Source organism: Brachyhypopomus gauderio, unplaced genomic scaffold (assembly GCF_052324685.1).
Source record: "Brachyhypopomus gauderio isolate BG-103 unplaced genomic scaffold, BGAUD_0.2 sc381, whole genome shotgun sequence".
In the NCBI taxonomy this organism is placed as follows: Eukaryota; Metazoa; Chordata; class Actinopteri; order Gymnotiformes; family Hypopomidae; genus Brachyhypopomus; species Brachyhypopomus gauderio.
The window spans coordinates 2,501-20,000 of record NW_027507202.1 but is presented as its reverse complement, the minus strand read 5'-3'; the positions used below and the strand labels follow the sequence as shown (position 1 = coordinate 20,000).

The following is a 17,500-nucleotide window of genomic DNA, read 5'->3' as shown; positions in this document are numbered from 1 at the left end:
CACACAGACTGTCTCTGGCGCACACACAAATATCTTAACTTCATAATACAAACAGACAGTTTTTTCCATTTGTTCATATTTGTGAGATTTGGGCCAGTTGATTCTATGCACACTGGATTCTGTGCCAGGTTTGCGCCAAGCCTGCACTGACCACCAGTCGTGCTAATTAATGTTATAAAGACTTGTGGATTCATTGCGGTTGACCACAAAATTCTTCACATCAGTTTACTCTCTTTCATTGAGTAAACTAATACTAGACACTAGATATCAGTGCTTAGGACGAAGTGACATGGTGTTGAAAGTTTTTTTTCTCAAGGGAAGTGATATATTTGGAACACGTCGCGGAAAAGTTTCATGCGAGCGTGCATTTCTGCTAATCTCAGCCACAGTGGAGCACACGATGGCTATCTGACATTTCCAGGTGTCATTTTGAGAGCTATGACTGCCACAAATAAAACTGAAACATGCTGACATAATGGTCATATTAATAAGATATGCTAAAACGGTAAGCGTGGGTCATCGAGTGAGGCACATGTCTGGACTGTGCACTTAATCCGTGTGAAAGGCTTAAATGCGATTTAGCGGTATGCTGAAAATCAAGTGCTCCTGCTTATGAGCGGTGCTTGTTAGCTAATGAGGACCCTGATGAGTCTCGCAGGCTTCTGTGGAGTGTGCCACCAGTGCCAGCCAATCACACGCTCTCCTGCGAAGTCAGACGAATTGCAGGAGTCAGCATGCTCTGACAAATTATTCTTCGTTAAATGCACAAGGCACTGCGACCGGGTAGTGAAATGCCCTGTCTGTGTTAATCGCAATCTTTAAATGAGTTTTAAGACCACGATTAGCGATCTATAAATTCAGTTATAGAGTTGACTCTAGAAGGATCTGTAGATGAGTACTGCTCACTGTGGATGGCGGGACGGGAACGGGGTTCGGACGGACGGACGGACGGACGACGACGGCTGCTTCTCGGTGGCTCAAGCTTGCCCTGTCCCACAGATGCTCCAGTCTGCACGAACACTCGTGCAGGGAGGTTTGCCTGGAGGCTTTCTGAGCACTTTACTTGTTATCTTTTTCACTTGCCCCCTAAAATCAGTTTCATTCCAGTACTAGCTAGAGTGCGATCATCCTGCAGGGAAAAATCGGCTCATCTGCAAGTTCACAAAGCACACCCTGCAGGGAGACCAGGCCTGAAATGTGAAACACGGTCCATGTGGTCTTCGTGAACTCGGATGACACGAATCTCCACATTTTTGCCTGGACTGGATACAATTTCCCAGTGAAACTGCGTGGAGCAGGCAACCGTGTTGTGTGCAACACCAGGGATGAAAGAAGGCAGGAACTTCAAGCGTTTGCAGATATTTGATTCGTTAGAAAGTGACAGCCCGTTTCAGTCCGGCTGTCTGACCACTAGGCTGAAAGAAGCGCATGTGGACAGCTCCGTAACGCTGTCTTCGTTCAGTTACAACATGTACTCGAGGAATGTAGCCTATGTTACTTGTTTAGGCAAATTTTGTCTGGGTTTTGCTGTTAAAGAGAATTTGACTTTTGAACAAACTGCAGGTTTCAGACTCGCTGTGGAAGCCGGGAAAAGGTCAGCGTTGCTCCAGGTCACAGAGGAGATTGACCTTCGTAGGACGCTGAAAATGATGTCAGCAGGGGGAAAGATCCTGAATCCAGCCAAAGGCACAGGGGAGCAGGGTCACTCAGGTGAGCAGAACGCACCTGCACATAGCTCGGAAATCCCTCAAATTACACAAATATGTTAACCATGTTATACCTGCCGTTTTAAAGGACATGTCAGTAACATATTTGTAACTGAAAGGGCGATTGCTTTAAGTCAGCGGCCACGGGTGAATGAAGTTACGTATTTTGCTAAGCGCGTGACTCAGTGTGTAGTGACGGGGCGGATTCCGTCACTTTAATCGTTAGTCTCAGCAGTGTCCTTGGTCTGAACATGTGTTATGTCACCCTTACAATAAGACAGTGACACACCACACTCTTGTTAACAGTGGTTTGTTTGTATAGGTTTGGCTCCTCCTATTGTTTGTGCGTGTGTGCGTGTTTCTGTGTGTGCGTGTGTGTGGACTCTACAGTTCCATTGAGTCAGTCTCTTCTGAGGTGATGTCATGACTGTAATTATGTGATGGGTTTAGTAAGATTAGTGAGCAGACGAAGTCCACGTGTATAATTTGCGTAAAGATTTGCAGACATATTTAAACACCAATAAGTGTACCTACTGAAGAGCATGATGTCAATCTGTGAGTGCATTATAAACTGTAACTGTTAATCATAAACTAAATAAGAGAGGTGAGAGGTGATGAAACACAACTTGCATACACTGTCACTGTACAATTTTTTTTTAAGTAATCTCTAGGAAATTGTTTATTTAGTGTGTGTGTGTGTGTGTGTGTGTGTGTGTGTGTGTGTGTGGTGAATAGGTAACATTTTTAAACTTCAGCAGAAGTTAACTAGGCAGTGGAAAGTCGAAGCGTTTCTAGATCAAGGCGGTGGGCAACACTGTGGACTGGACTGGACTGGTCTGGTCTGGTCTGGTCTGAACTGGACAGGTCTGGACTGGTCTGGTCTGGGCTGGACTGGACTGTTCTGGACTGCAGTACTGCTTCATTTGTACATTCATGCGCTGATGTCCCCTTGTTTCGCGGTGTGTGTCCACTACCCCCCTACCGGAGTGTCCCTCCACCAGGACACACCCCGCACTGAAGACGAGCTTGTGGGAGCGTTGGCTTCAATCTCGCTCCGTCACTGCTGTTCGTGGTTTTGACTGCAGTTGTTGTGGTAGCAGTGGTGTAGTCTGTAGGTGTAGACATGGTATTTGAGCTGGTTCCTCTTTGGAGACAACAAATATGTTTTATTGACTGACCCTCCATTGATGGGCTGGCTTCCTCATACAGAAACACAGCTGGACCCTGGTTTGAAAAGCTTTGTTTTAAAATGATTGTCTTAACAAAGCTCTCTCTCTATTTCTCTCTCTCTTTCACTCATCTCTTTCTCTGTAACTCTGTCCGTTTATCTCTCTTCAACCACTCTGCCCATCTCTCAGATATGGAGTGTGGAGAAGAGGAGGTGGACTTCAACTGGGAGGAGTATTTAGAGGAGACAGGAGCCACTGCTGCTCCTCACACATCCTTCAAACACGTAAGCTCACACCTCACACACACAAACACACACACACACACACATATGAACAACAGGCACAACTAGTCACACTTTCAAGATATTACATTTAGTGCATGATACATTCGATACATTCTGGCAAAACCTCTGTAGTGTCCTACAAACCTCCCAGATTAAGATAGTAAGGATGGGCAGACTCAATTTGGAAACTGGTCAAAGTGAAACCCAAGCTCATATCAAAACATGGACCACAGCCAAGAAGAGACTGCCAAGTTATCTGATTGTTTAAGAACCGACTTTTAGAGACTCCTGCCAGTTTAACCCCAGAAATGATGTCAGAAGCTACTGCTCCCTCAGATCTGTGTTCGAGACGCTAACTGTGGAGTACAACATTAGGAGCAACCACTGTCTTCATGTCCTGTCTTCACTGTCCTGTCTTCACATGTCCTGTCTTCACTGTCTTCATGTCCTGGCCCAGGTTACAGTGGGCCACGGCTGTTCTGTGCGTTTTTTAGTCAGTATTTGTGGTACAGTGTGCTTGGTCGGTGGGTGGTTCAGGTGTAGCCTGTTCCCATGGTGATGCTGCGTTGTGATCACAGGTTGAGCTGAGCCTCCAGAGCAGCTTTCAGCCTGGAATGAAGCTGGAAGTGGCCAATAAGAGCCGGCCGGACACGTACTGGGTGGCCACCATCATCACCACGTGCGGCCAGCTGCTGCTGTTGCGCTACTGCGGCTACGGCGATGACCGCAAAGCGGACTTCTGGTGTGATGTCATGACAGCAGACCTCCATCCTGTAGGCTGGTGCACACAGAACAATAAACACCTGCAGCCACCTGAAGGTAACCCCCCCCACCATAAAATATATATTATATGGGTTACCAGCAAAAGAGAATGTTTCGGACACAGGTCCAAAATCAGCTGTGTAAGCAAAGTTCTTCACACTATATATATAGTGTATAGAGAGAGAGAGAGAGCGTGATATTATATTGTCTTAAACAAATTTTCTTTTAAATGTAATCTCCGTGTATTTTATTAATAACAGTAGCATGTTCAACTGCTCATGAACTGAAGTATTTAATCAGCCATTGACACGCATTTCAGTGCATTTAAGCATGTAGACATGGACACGGTACCCAGCTGAAGTTTGAAGTTCAAACCAGGCGTCAGGAGGGAGGAGAGGTGGCATGTTGGTGCTGGATGGGATGGACTGAGTATTTCAAAAACTGCTGATCTACTGGGATTTTCACACACAACCATCTCTAGGGTTTATAGAGAATGTTCCAAAAAAGAGGAAATGTACTGTGAGCAGCAGTTCTCTGGGTGAATATGTCTTGTTGATGCCAGAGGTGAACAGAGAATGACTAGACTGGGTCGAGCTGTTGGATAGGCAACAGTAACTCAAATAACTACTCATTGCAACTGACATATGCAGAAGAGCATCTCTGAATGCATAACGTGTTGATCCTTGTAGCAGTTAGGTTCAAGCAGCGGAAGACCACACTGGGTGCCACTCCTGCTGAACAGGCAACCGAAGACACAGTTTGCACAGGCTCACCAAAATTGGACATTAGATTTAGATAGATAGTTTGCATGGTCTGATGAGTCTCAATATCTGCTGCAACATTCAGACGTTTGGCATAAACAGCACGAAAGCATGGATCTATCCTGTTAACGGTTCAGGCTGCTGCTGGTGGTGCAATGGTGCGGGGGGATATTTTCGTTGCACACTTTGGACCAGTTAAGCATCGTTTAGTTGCCACAGCCTACCTGAGTATTGTTCCTGACCATACCCGTGCTTTCCATGACCAGTGTCCTCATCTTCTCATGAGATCTTCTCAGGATCGCAAAGCTCAAATCATCTCAAACGGGTTTCTTGAACATGATAGTGAATTCACTGTACTTACATGGCCTCCAAGATCTCAATCCAACAGAGCACTTTGTGAAGTGGTGGACAGTCTCATCATGGATATGCAGCTGGAAAAATAAATCTTCTTTTGTTTTTGTTTTTGTTTTTTGTTTTCTTTTCATGTTTATTATGTCAAATCTGCGAGGGACGTTTATAGCACCTTGTTGAATCAGATCTGAAGGCAGATATGAAGGCAAAAGGAGTTCAGATCTGGTACTGTCAAGGTGCACCTAATGCAACGCTAAATAAAGGAGTCTATGTGTATAGATCTCCCTCCGACAAATTCAGAAGCACTTTGCTTGCACAGCTGATGAAGGACCTCTGTCCGAAACGTTTCTCTGGAAACTTTGTGTACTTTGCTACAATATTTTATCTGTCTGTCTGTCTGTCTGTCTGTCTGTCTGTCTGTCTTGTCTGTCTGCACACACACACCATTTATACAGTATCTGCAGTAGTCACATACACACATGCTTAAACATGCAAGCACAAACCCATGTATGCAGTGCGCTTTATACGACAAAGATAAAACCGAATCTTCACACGGATCTTAAATGTGAATTTTCATACACTGCATAGTTTAGTGAAATAAACCCATTCATCTGTGTCCTGGGTATGTCCCAAGATGCAGTGCCCATTTAAATAAATCTCACACACCCACCCACTCGTTTACTCCATCATCGTATCAACAGCTACCATAACCATTATTTGACAGTCATCCCACAAAGGACTTTATTAATTGCATCGCTGCTCATAGGAGGGTATAGTGAACAGTGAGTCCAGGGGAGTACACACCCTGCTGTAATAAGCGCTCAGACGGGTTATTAGGGACGCGTGACACGTGCACTGCTGCAGAGTATAAATGAAGACCATGTTCGGTGAAGATACTTAAACCAACCTGGACAAAAGTGAATAAAAATTCATTACACGGTGTAGGAAGTCTTTCCGTAATATTACCATGGATGTCTGCACGCTGTGTGGCGCGTGTAAGGGGATGCGATGGCTGGGTGAATTGTCTTGTGGTCTGCATTCAGCTGTACTACCAGAGGTCAGAATAGTCAGGAACGATTCTGTGCAGCTGAAATTTGATCATCAGCAAAAAAAAAAAAAAAATGAAATTTGAATCTTCAGAGCTCCCAAGTGTTTGTTCTGTGTTATTTAAGCCTTACTGTAATGTTCTCCAACTGAGCCTGTGTGTTTGTATTTTACCAGGTTTCAAAAGCTCTGTGTGTGTGTGTGTGTGTGCTTGTTTGTGTGCGTCAAAATTTCATGACAAATAAGTAGAACACTAAATACACTTGAGTTAGATATATATATATTTTTTACTATCCATAGTATACGTATTTCGTGCGTGCGTGTGTGTGTGTGCGTTTGTGTGTGTGTGTGTGTGTATTTGGGTGTGAGCCTCTATGGGAGGCTCATTTTATGCATTCATAAGTAATATGGCAATTTAACCACTATTTTACCATCTTTTTTGCAATCAGATGTGTCTTGAGAGGTTGAGACTGCACCAAATACCATTTATTTCTGTGGAGAATTTAGATTTTAGATCCTAAGAAATCAAGTAACTGATCAGTACAGGCATTGTCATTCTACTGACTGTACCTACTAGTACATCACCCTTGAACTGAAAACATCCCATAATGTGGTTTTGCGTCAGAACTACCTGCTTAGTCACAGAGGTCCAGCCTGCTAAGTGACTCATCTGCATGGTTGAGAGCCTCAGTTTTCCATCATTTCAGTTTCACTATGTTTAGTGATGATAAACATCACATGGCTGCAGTTTCCTGACAGCATCACGGTGATTAGATCACCTCGGATATTCGGGATGTCAGGAACAGGCTTTTCAAGATGCAGCCTGGGCCTGTTTTTAGGAGATGTCACTCCAGAATGTCCAACGTTTGCATAAGAAAAGATACACTCAACAACTGAATTGAATAAGAAAACCATTTTTCCCAACCGAGTTTTAGCCAGTGGGAGAGTCCTTGATCTAGATTTCAAATGTTTTAATATGAGAACGACCCGAGTCTAAGAGTGCTAGCCCAATTTATATGCCTTTTATGTTTACCATGGTCTGACACTTTGCCAGTGTTATGGTAGAGGTATTAGGTGGAGTGGGTGTGTGTGAGTGTATGTGTTTGCATATACGTAAGTGTGTGTTTTTCCAAAGCTAAATGAAAGCTGGGTTTGTACTCCAGGGACCATCAGCAGTTTTGAAATACACACAGGCAGCAAGAAAAGTCGTATTACTGATATAAGTGAATGAAGTAGTCATACAAACGAATAAGTGTATTATTATTTAAAAATATTAGACTTGCTTTCTCATGGTCACATTACTAAAGCATTCATTGATTTAGGGACAGGGATTGTGAAAAATTATTTCCTTCTTATTTTGAATCAGACAGTGAGTCATTTAATTAATGCCCCACATGCTACTTTTATATAAATTACATTTTGAGTTATGGTAATATAAGCCATGATTAGGAATTATATTCCATATTATGTTATTTGTCTGGATATGATAATGTGAGAATAGACTACAGATGAATATTTTACTTCATAGCATTTTATGGGAATTGAAGACTATATTATATATGTGGCTTTTAATATGTATTTAGACTTTATTTTGCATAGTTGTCCTTTGAACTGCTATAGTAATGAATTGTGTGTGTGTGTGTGTGCGTGCGCGTGTGTGTGCGTGTGTGTGTGTGTGTGTGTGTGTGTGTGTGTGTGTGTGTGTGTGTGTGTGTGTGTGTGTGTGTGTGTGTGTTTAGCATGTGTGTATCTGTTAGTCACCTTTGTTCCTGTCTGTTTGTTTCTCAGATAACGTTTACCTCAGAGCAGGTAAGCCGAGCCTCTCTCTTTCTCTTCTCTTTCTCCCTCTTCCTTTCTTTTTCTCCTTCTGTTCCTCTCTTTCTTTCTGTTTCCCTCTCCTTCATTGCTCCCTGTCTTTCTCCTCACTCAATCCCCATTTCTCTGTTACTCTCTCCTCCCCAGTTTTTCACTTTATTCACTTTCACCTTTTTCGGTTTCTCCATCTAAGTTTTTCACACACTCTGTTTCTGTGTCTCTGTCATTTCACAGGAAAATACCCAGGGTTCAATTAAGTTATTCAACCCTGTGAATTTTATTGTCTACCCCCCCTCCCTCTCCCTCTCCCTTTCTCTCTCTCTCTCTGTCATGTGTGTAGGTTTGTTTTCCTTTCTGGTCTTTCACTGGAACATGTGCTCTCTCTCTCTCTCTGTCTCCCATGTCTGTCACTTCTCCTGCTCTTTCTTCAAACGCCTGGCTTTTCTTGGACAGATCTGTCATGGCTTTCCACTGCTATTCCTTCTTTCTGCCTGTCAGCGCTCTTTCTTTGCTTTCTTTCTTTCTTTTCCCTTTCGTTCTTTCTCTTGTCCTTCCTTTACCTTTTTCTAAAGGAAGCGACTGCAATAGACTTGCTTGCCTGCATCCGTCTGCATGCTTGTCTGTTAGGCACGCAGCGTGTGCATGCAACACACAAAAGAGAGAGAGAGAGAGGGGGGGGGAGGGACAGAGAGAGAGAGAGAGAGAGAGAGAGAGAGAGACAGATAAGTGAGTTTGTATCTGCATGAGTGTGTGAGAATGTGCATGAGTGGTTGTAGGTAAGATATAGATGGAAAAAGTAGCTGACAGGTCATATGGGGGGGGGGGGGGGTTCGTCGTCTAGCAGGTTTCACAGCACATGGTCATTCATGCATTCACACACAAACAAGGACATCTTTATCTTTTCCTTCTGTGTCTTACAGCTCTGACAGGAGTTTAATAGGAAAGATCACTGTTGTGGTCTAGAGTGTTGGTTAAACAGAAAAGTCAATTTCCCAGGCCACATGTCATACACCCAGACCTGCATTATTTAGAAAAATAACTTGCCCTCAGATTGCCCCAAAATGTGCCTAAAATACTTTTATTTAAGTTACATAAGACACAGATCTCGTCAGATACATGCAGTTGTGAGGATCCAGACTCAACCTAATATTAGCTTTTGGGTTACACTGAATGCGACGTGATGTCAGGACGTTAACAGGCTACTGCTTCAGAACATTAAAGAAAATGTAAAAGATTTTGGTTTTAGGGTTTTAAAGTAGAATGAAATGCAAATGTTTTTAAATCAAATGAAGACGGCTTCATCAGTCAGAAGGCTTTGATGAAATGCTTTTATAATGTAATGTAATCTCCCCTGACTCTTATTTACACAAATGACAAACCCGCAGTGTTAGCTGGACTCCTTCGCTGATTCATACATGCCGCCCATTACAAACCAACCATTGACTGAACGGACAAACCACGTATACTTTTGAAGGTGAAATCCCAGGTTAAGCTGGTAAATATCTGGTGTGGATTTGTATTGTGAGTTAATGTGAATGAAGTGATCCTCCTGTACTTAACTGTGTGGATTTCACAGCCTGACCAGAGTGCTTAGCTGCCAGGGGGGTTGTTGGCATGGCAACGGCCACACTCTCGCCGTAGTGCTACTTAAGTGATTAACACGCACACTCGTGCTGGGGAGATTACATGCTGTGAGACTCGGCACCATTCTGGGACAGGAAGTTGCAAACATGCAGGCGCACACACGCACACAGACACACACATGCACGCAGCACAAAATTCTCAATATTGTAGCTATTGTTTCTGAAGTACATGGCAGATAATGGTTGTTCTCATTTGCTTAAAAACATTTCCTGAAACGTGGCTCACGTTATCAAAATAGTTTGCTCACAAATGCCGTTGATCTGTGAGTTAAGAGCTAGCATCATTGCGCTGGGAATTCAGGCCCAGTTTTGGCACCCAAACTGAAAAAGAAAAACAAACAAAAGTCCAATCACAATGCTAAACATCATGATCAGAATTCCACAAAGAACAAGATCTCCTATCGTTACCAAATACTGTTATAAAAAAAAAGTCGTGTTCACAAAGATATGCTCTGATGTCACTCTTATGCAATTGTTTGTTTATTATTTATTATGGATTCTTATCTAATCAAGTCTCAGTTTAAAGGAAACACAGAAAACAAACAGTTTCATTGTCATTGACTTGTTTTTGTAGGCCAGAGACTGGGAAACATGAAGTGTTGACATATTCACCATTTCAGAGAAATAACACAATTCTGCAGCCTTGGATTTGATTGGATGAAAGCTTGTAAATGAGTTATCTTGCAGTGGTTTAGTTGCAGATTTTAAGCAAGGCATTAATGTTTGCATAGGATCACCTTGACATACAAGTCTGGATGTGTATACACACACACACACACACACACACACACACACACATAGTGTGGATAGTTTTAACATTTGGACAGTTAACGGTAACTTAGTTTTTTACGGTAATCAGGCAATATTTCTTAGTAACATGTCAATACTATGACAAAGTGTGTGGCATTTGATACTTTCTGATGTCTGCTAAATCATTAATAGGTGAACACAGTTGTTCGTGCTGTGGATCGGTGCGTGTGTGTGCGTGTGCGTGTGTGCGTGTGCGTGTGTGCGTGCGTGTGTGTGCGTGCGTGTGTGTGCATGCGTGTGTGTGTGTGCGCATCCGCATGGCTAAGTAGGTATGTGCCTTCAGACATTTACATTATAGAGCCTCATTTGTAATGTATATTGTACAGAATGTTTTTAGACAGCAGCAACAAAATATCATCACCGCGTGAAACGCCTTTAGTTCCAGAATAGATATCATTCCTTCGGCCTTATTCAGTGAGCCTATCAAATCATTTTCACAAAACCACATGCTACTGGTTCAGACCAAAATAACCCTCCTGAGTAATTTTCCTCTACTAGGGTGTATGATATTTCTTTTTAAAACATATGCCGCCACCACAGATACATGAAATTTGTATCTTTGACCTTTCTATTGATGGGCATAGAAGCCCTGTTGGTGATTGGCCGTCGGAGGAGGAAGTGGTGTTAACCACGGTGGAGTCCCAGCAGCCGTGGTCGGGGCGGACTCCTCCTCCTGAGTCAGGGGAGGGAGTGTCCCACCTCCTCACCGCACTAGTAACTCCTCCAACTCTCCTCTCCAAACTAATTGCTTTGATTATGTGAGTGAGTAAGCGCGTGGATCTTAGATCTGACTGTGCCGTTTAGAGAGGAGTTGCTGGGAGTTATGCAAATGCAGGTTTTTGCATGGTGAATATCGCCTCCACAGCAGCTGAGGGGAGGGGGCAAAATTAGGAAACCAGCACGTCTCTGTCTGAGGCATGAATGTATTATCATCTCTGACAAGGGGGTGTGTGGAACTTGAAGCATGGGGGGCGGGAACGTAAGAGAACAATCGAAAATCCAAAATAAACAGACAAATGTCCGAATGAGAGGGCGAGTTGTTGCAGTCGTCATGGCAATAGTAGTCACAGGACAATTAGAATGAAACAAAGCCAGCACAGTGTTTTCTAATTTTGGCGTAGAAACGAGTGATATTTAATTGTAATTCATGACTCGGAGTGGGGCTCCGTGTTCGAGGGGGAGGGTTCCTGTTGTAGGCTGAGGCAGCAGATTGCGTTATTGAGGGCTTGATGACGGCTCTAAACTGCATCTGTAAAAATAGTCAATCTATTTCCAACCCTAAAGGATCAAACAGGGAGAGGAGAATAGATGGGGGGAAACTCATTGGGAGAAGCAATTCTCCTGCGTTCTGCTGTACGCATACGAAGCAGAACCTTTATAAGTTATGGTTTCTCTATCGGCTTTTGTTGTTTGCCGGCTTCCTTTATTCAAGGGCTGCATTCTTGTGCTTGTCCACTGTTACTGGCCTAAAGCCAGAGCAGAACCAGCTAGGCTAAAAAAGAAATTGGTGTTTCACACCCACAGCCCAAGTCTCAGTGTAGGTAATCTTGTTTTTGTCCAGCGTCTACTGTTCGTACACCTGAGGTACTTCTGTAATGTTTTCTTGATGGCTACTCGTCCCCTCCTCTGCATTGTTGAGGGAGCCGCTGTCGTTTGTTGAATAAAAAAATGTGACGGTGGGTTTGATTTCAACTCGGACGTCGGCGTGACACGATAAATCCACCGGCTCTTCCCGCCCCCTCATCCCTGGCCCACAGCCCCTCCCGTCTTTGTTTACCAGAACGTTCTTTCAGGGCGGAGATCACACCCTCATAAGTGGTGTCATGTGATATGGGGCGTCGTGACGCTAACGTCGCGGACGCAGCAACGGTGAATTGGGCTTGTCTGAGAGTCGCAGGTTTAGCCTCCCTGACCTGTGTTCAGAGGTCACCTCCTTCCTGCAGAGCCCGGTGTTAATCTCAAGGCCTGTGTTCATCTAATCTGCGAGGGATGTGTATTCTGAGCACCGCGTTGACAAACTCGGTTGAAATACCTGTCCGCTAGCTGGTCGGGCCAGTGCGATCAACGTAGGCAGTGGAATCGTACCGTGGAATCGGTTTCTGACTCCTGCTGATCGGAGTTCGCACACCGTTTCTCAAAAACTGTGCAGGATAGAATAGAGGCTGCGGATTGGCGTGCGGTGAATGTGGAGGAGGAGTTAGAAAGGTGAAAGGTCATATGTAAATGCAGTCTGTATGCACGTCAGATGCAGGTGTCAGTCTGTAACACACACACACACACACAAGCACAATCAAGCACACAGATGCTGCTCACACTCTGGCTGTCCACTTTTCTGGCCATAAATGTTATGACGCTGGACCTCTATTGGACTGTGTGTGTTATGAAGTTGTGTATCACAGGTGTGTGTTGAGTGTAACTCTCCCTGTTCACAGCTATTAAAGAGAAGTACAGCGACTGGACCGAATTTCTCATTAATGAGCTCACTGGCTCACGGACAGCACCAGCCAATCTGCTTGAGGGGGTAAGTGTGTGCTTGTGTGTGTGTGTGTGTGTGTGTGTGTGTGTGTGTGTATGTGTGTGTGTGCTTTTGTGTGTGTGTGTGTGTGTGTGTGTTCATCAAAGTCTTCCAGAAGTAGTTAAGAAAATATACAAAGTCACAGCGAGCTGACGTGTGCATTTCTTCTCTTTCCCCGTGTGTGTTTGTTCTCTCCTACTCTCACCCCTCTCACCCCTCTCACCCCCACTCACCCCTCTCACCCCTCTCAGCCACTCAGGGGTAAGAACACTGTGGATCTGATTGTGCCAGGCTGTGTGATGGAGATCCGTGATACCAGCGATCCGTTTGTTTACTGGGCGGTACGCGTCCTGCGTAATATCGGTGGGCGGCTGTGCCTCAGCTACGTTGGATTGGAGGACCCCACACACAACTTCTGGATCTTCTACCTGGACACCAGGCTCCGCCCCCTAGGCTGGGCCAATGAGAACCACCTCTCAATGGAACCGCCCACAGGTGAAACATTACCAGCTCCCCCCTACTGAGAACCTGATTAAAAACTTGTTGAACTTTTTTAATTACTTAAATTCTTAAACTGTGCTTTCGCGCACTCTTGAGAATCAAGCCTAGAGCGTACGTTTCGTGTCGTGCTGTGAATGAACAGGCATTACCAGATGAAAATAGCTCACTAAAACACCATGGCCCAGTTATTGCTCGTACTAGACTCGTAAGCGTGCCATTATCAGTATCTAAGTACCCTCCTCCCAAACTTTGCCGTAGACCGAGGGTTCGGGAATAAGGCCTGCACCTGAAGCTTTTCCATTCCTAGCAAATGTCTCTAGGCAGACTTATCTGGTACTGGGGTGTCTCCTTTTAACCCCCCCCCCCTTCTTGTCCACACTGTCTCTTGTTAATTAAAGAGGAGGAGGACGCACGGGAGGTAAACCACGGTGAGATGCCGCTGCCAAACTCCGCTCCGTTTGGGTTTAGTCACAGCGAACACTGTCTCAAAGCAGCTTTACAAGAGCCAGGTCTAGACCCCTAATGAGAAAGCCAACGGTGACAGTGGCAGGGAAAAAAACTCCCAAGGTGCCAAGTGATAATACGTGATTCTGAATAAATTGTTTTTGGTTGTAAGTGTTGTTGTGGAAAGGATGTCTGGGGCTTTTGAGCAGCACACAGCCGTTTTCACGTACAAAGCTGTCCTTTTCTGTCTCTCTTGTGAGCGCACACACACACACACACACACACATAACCACATATGCACATACAAACACACATGGGCACACAAGCCTGAATTGCAATGACCCCAGGGATGCATGGTGCTCAAACTCAGAAATGTTTCTGCGTGTGTACACTCTACATTGCAGGTTTAACCATAAGCATAAATGGTCTAGTTCCAATAAATGGCATTTGACTAGTACTGAATTTGTGTTTCTGTGGAAGCTGTGACTCAACCATATTGCGTTAAACTGAAGTCTTATCGTGCTGGATACTGTAGTAACCCATCTGAATTATTTTCATTTTAAAAGACTCTGAGCTCAGCTGAGAGCTAAGAGCTGTCTAAGCGTTCCATTATATTGCATGTGGTCTGGTACCATCGCTAATGTGTTTGCTGTTAACTCAGTAGCTTCTGAACGAATTATCAGCAGCACCGTGTTTAGGTATGTGTGTGTGTATGTGTACACATATGGGCGTGTGTGTGTGCATGTGTGTTAGTGAGTGAGTCATGAGTCATTCTCCAGCTTTTCGGGAAAAAACAGATCTATATCACTTCCGTAGAATTGTGGGACGAAATTATCCAGTTGAAGTTCTAAATTATTGCCCAACTTCCAGTGTTTTTGAGGAGGTTTGTTTAAATTTACGTGTTTAAATAAATCCGTGGAGGTTTGTGCAGTTACGTAGCAACCCACATGGACCAGAAGCTCTGTGTGAGTGTGCGCTGGTTAACATGTGGATCGATGGCCAGATGGATGAATGGGTGGAGGTGTGGATGGGTGGAGGTGTGGATGGATGGATGGATGGATGGGTGGAGGTGTGGATGGGTGGAGGTGTGGATGGATGGATGGATGGGTGGAGGTGTGGATGGATGGATGGGTGGAGGTGTGGATGGATGGCTGGAGGTGTGGATGGATGGATGGGTGGAGGTGTGGATGGATGGGTGGATGGGTGGATGGAGGTGTGGATGGGTGGATGGATGGCTGGAGGTGTGGATGGATGGGTGGGTGGAGGTGTGGATGTGTGGATGGATGGGTGGGTGGAGGTGTGGATGGATGGATGGATGGGTGGAGGTGTGGATGGGTGGATGGATGGGTGGGTGGAGGTGTGGATGTGTGGATGGATGGGTGGAGGTGTGGATGGATGGATGGGTGGAGGTGTGGATGGATGGGTGGATGGAGGTGTGGATGGATGGGTGGGTGGAGGTGTGGATGGGTGGATGGATGGGTGGAGGTGTGGATGGATGGGTGGGTGGAGGTGTGGTTGGGTGGATGGATGGGTGGAGGTGTGGATGGATGGGTGGGTGGAGGTGTGGATGGGTGGGTGGGTGGAGGTGTGGATGGGTGGATGGATGGGTGGAGGTGTGGATGTGTGCGCTGACCCGCTGGGCTGCTCTCTCTGGCAGGACTGCGTGCTCTGAGAAGTGCTGGAGAGTGGAGGGAGGCCTTGGGGAAAACCCCTCCTGAAACCCTGGAAGCCCACCTGCCCCTGGAAGTCTTCAAGGTGTGTGTGTGTGTGTGTGTGTGTGTGTGTGTGTGTGTGTGTGTGTGTGTGTGTGTGTGTGTGTGTGTGTGTGTGTGTGTGTGAAAGAAGGAAACAAATGCATTGATCAACAAATGCATCTAGTTATCATTGTTAATATTATATATACCTATAAATGATTTTGCACAATATTCAAGGTAACTGCATGTTTGTTTAATTTGCTCTAAAAACAAAACATGCATTGCTTGCCAAACCTCCATTTGATTGGATTCCTATATTCCATTTCTACCTGTAGCTTAAACAGAGAGCGTGTGTGTGTGCGTGTGTGTGTGCGTGTGTGCGTGCGTGTGTGCGTGTGTGCGTGTGTGTGTGTGTGTGTGTGTGTGTGTGTGTGTGTGTGTGTGTGTGTGTGTGTGTGTGCGCGTGCGTGCGTGCGCGTGTGTGTGTGTGTGTTACAGGATCATGCTGATTTGCGGGTCCACTCCTTCAGTCCAGGCATGAAGCTGGAGATGGTGTCGCCAGAAGAACCCTTTCACATCTGTCCTGTGTCTGTGACTAAAGTAAGTCCCCCCCCCCTCTCTCTCACTCTCTCACACTCTCTCCTTCTCTCTCTCTGTCTCTCCCTGACTCGCGCACACACACATCCTGAAAGTTATTACAAAAAAAGGAAGTGTCTCTCTGGCGTGCTTTCCAATAGCCGGAAGAGCTGAATGACTTCTGATTTCAGCTTGTACTGCTGGCCGAGCGGAACCGCAGGTCTCTCTGGGCAAGAACGCACAAGGCCTCCGTCATTTTCTCAGCCTGGTTTTAAATCAAACGATCAATAGGACAATCCGTAGACCCACCTTGGCCTGCGGCTCAATCCGTGCTTTCCCCCTCCCTCATTTACAGGTATACAATGAATACTACTTCCAGGTCACAGTGGATGACCTCACAACAGAGGCTCCGCCCCACTCTGTGTTGTGCCATGCTGATTCGCTGGGCATCCTGCCAGTCCAGTGGAGCCTGAAGAATGGTGTGGGACTGGAGCGGCCCAGGGGTGGGTCCACACATCTCCATCGCAGTTTCCGTTTCATATTTCACAGAGCTTGCGTTCGTTGCTGATCTATGAGCACATGATATTTTTTTTTCCCTTGTGTGGGTGTGTGTGTGTGTCTCTGCTTGTTGGACTGTCCGACTTTTACTCATGCTCTTTCTCTTCTCTCTCTCTCTCTCTCTCTCTCTCTCTCTCTCAGGTTTTCAGTCTCAGGACTTTGACTGGGCAGACTACCTAAAGCACACAGGCACAGAGGCGGCCCCGGACGCCTGTTTCCCTAACGTAAGGCCCCCGCGTGCACTCTCCCCTCTCACTCTCCCCTCTCACTCTCCCCTCTCACTTTCCTCTCTCACTCTCCCCTCTCACTCTCGCACCACTCACCCAATCTGCAGGCCTGCAAGGTCATACTGTCTTGCGGGTGTGTTTCTCATTTCGTTTTGAAGGGGGGGGGATTTGCCTGGTTCACTGCCTCCACCAGCATGTTATTGCCACCGCCGTCTTCAGTGTTTTTCCACCCTGACCACGTTCCTCACTCCTACACTCCCCTCCTAGATCTTCAGCTGGAACTGCAGGCTTCCACCACCCTACAGAAGCCACCCAGGCCCGCCTAGAGGCATTTCGAAACTTATAGGCCTCAATTTATATTGATCTCTGTTTGTTTTTCTTTAGCGGTGTTAGATTTGTTTTTTTTTTCCCTCCTCACTGGCTATGATAACCCGTGAAATATTCCTTGGCAAATCTGTGCAAAATCTGCTTGTTCCCTCAAAACACAACCAACCTCGAGGTTCGTGGTGTGATCCTCATTAAAAGGTTGTTAGTGTCTAGCATTCTACCCACTCTCTTTACACCAAAGATTCATGTAGTGCGCTGCTTTGGATAAATAAACGCAGAGTCACACACTAGCCCGTAAGAGGTGAGTGTGCTA

General features: G+C 45.5%; 1 protein-coding gene across 1 annotated transcript in view; it reads left to right on the top strand.

Moving 5' to 3' along the window:
• LOC143505574 (scm-like with four MBT domains protein 2) overlaps window positions 1–17,500 on the top strand; it is a gene marked incomplete at its 3' end in the record, with an annotated part of 23,611 nt that overhangs the window by 3,641 nt on the left and 2,470 nt on the right. Inside the window, exons 2-11 of the mRNA XM_076996165.1 lie at window positions 1,564–1,710; window positions 3,065–3,159; window positions 3,738–3,978; window positions 7,866–7,886; window positions 12,778–12,866; window positions 13,112–13,355; window positions 15,463–15,560; window positions 15,998–16,099; window positions 16,431–16,578; window positions 16,775–16,857. Coding sequence (XP_076852280.1) covers window positions 1,647–1,710; window positions 3,065–3,159; window positions 3,738–3,978; window positions 7,866–7,886; window positions 12,778–12,866; window positions 13,112–13,355; window positions 15,463–15,560; window positions 15,998–16,099; window positions 16,431–16,578; window positions 16,775–16,857 — 1,185 coding nt within the window. The remainder of the gene's footprint in view (window positions 1–1,563; window positions 1,711–3,064; window positions 3,160–3,737; window positions 3,979–7,865; window positions 7,887–12,777; window positions 12,867–13,111; window positions 13,356–15,462; window positions 15,561–15,997; window positions 16,100–16,430; window positions 16,579–16,774; window positions 16,858–17,500) is intronic.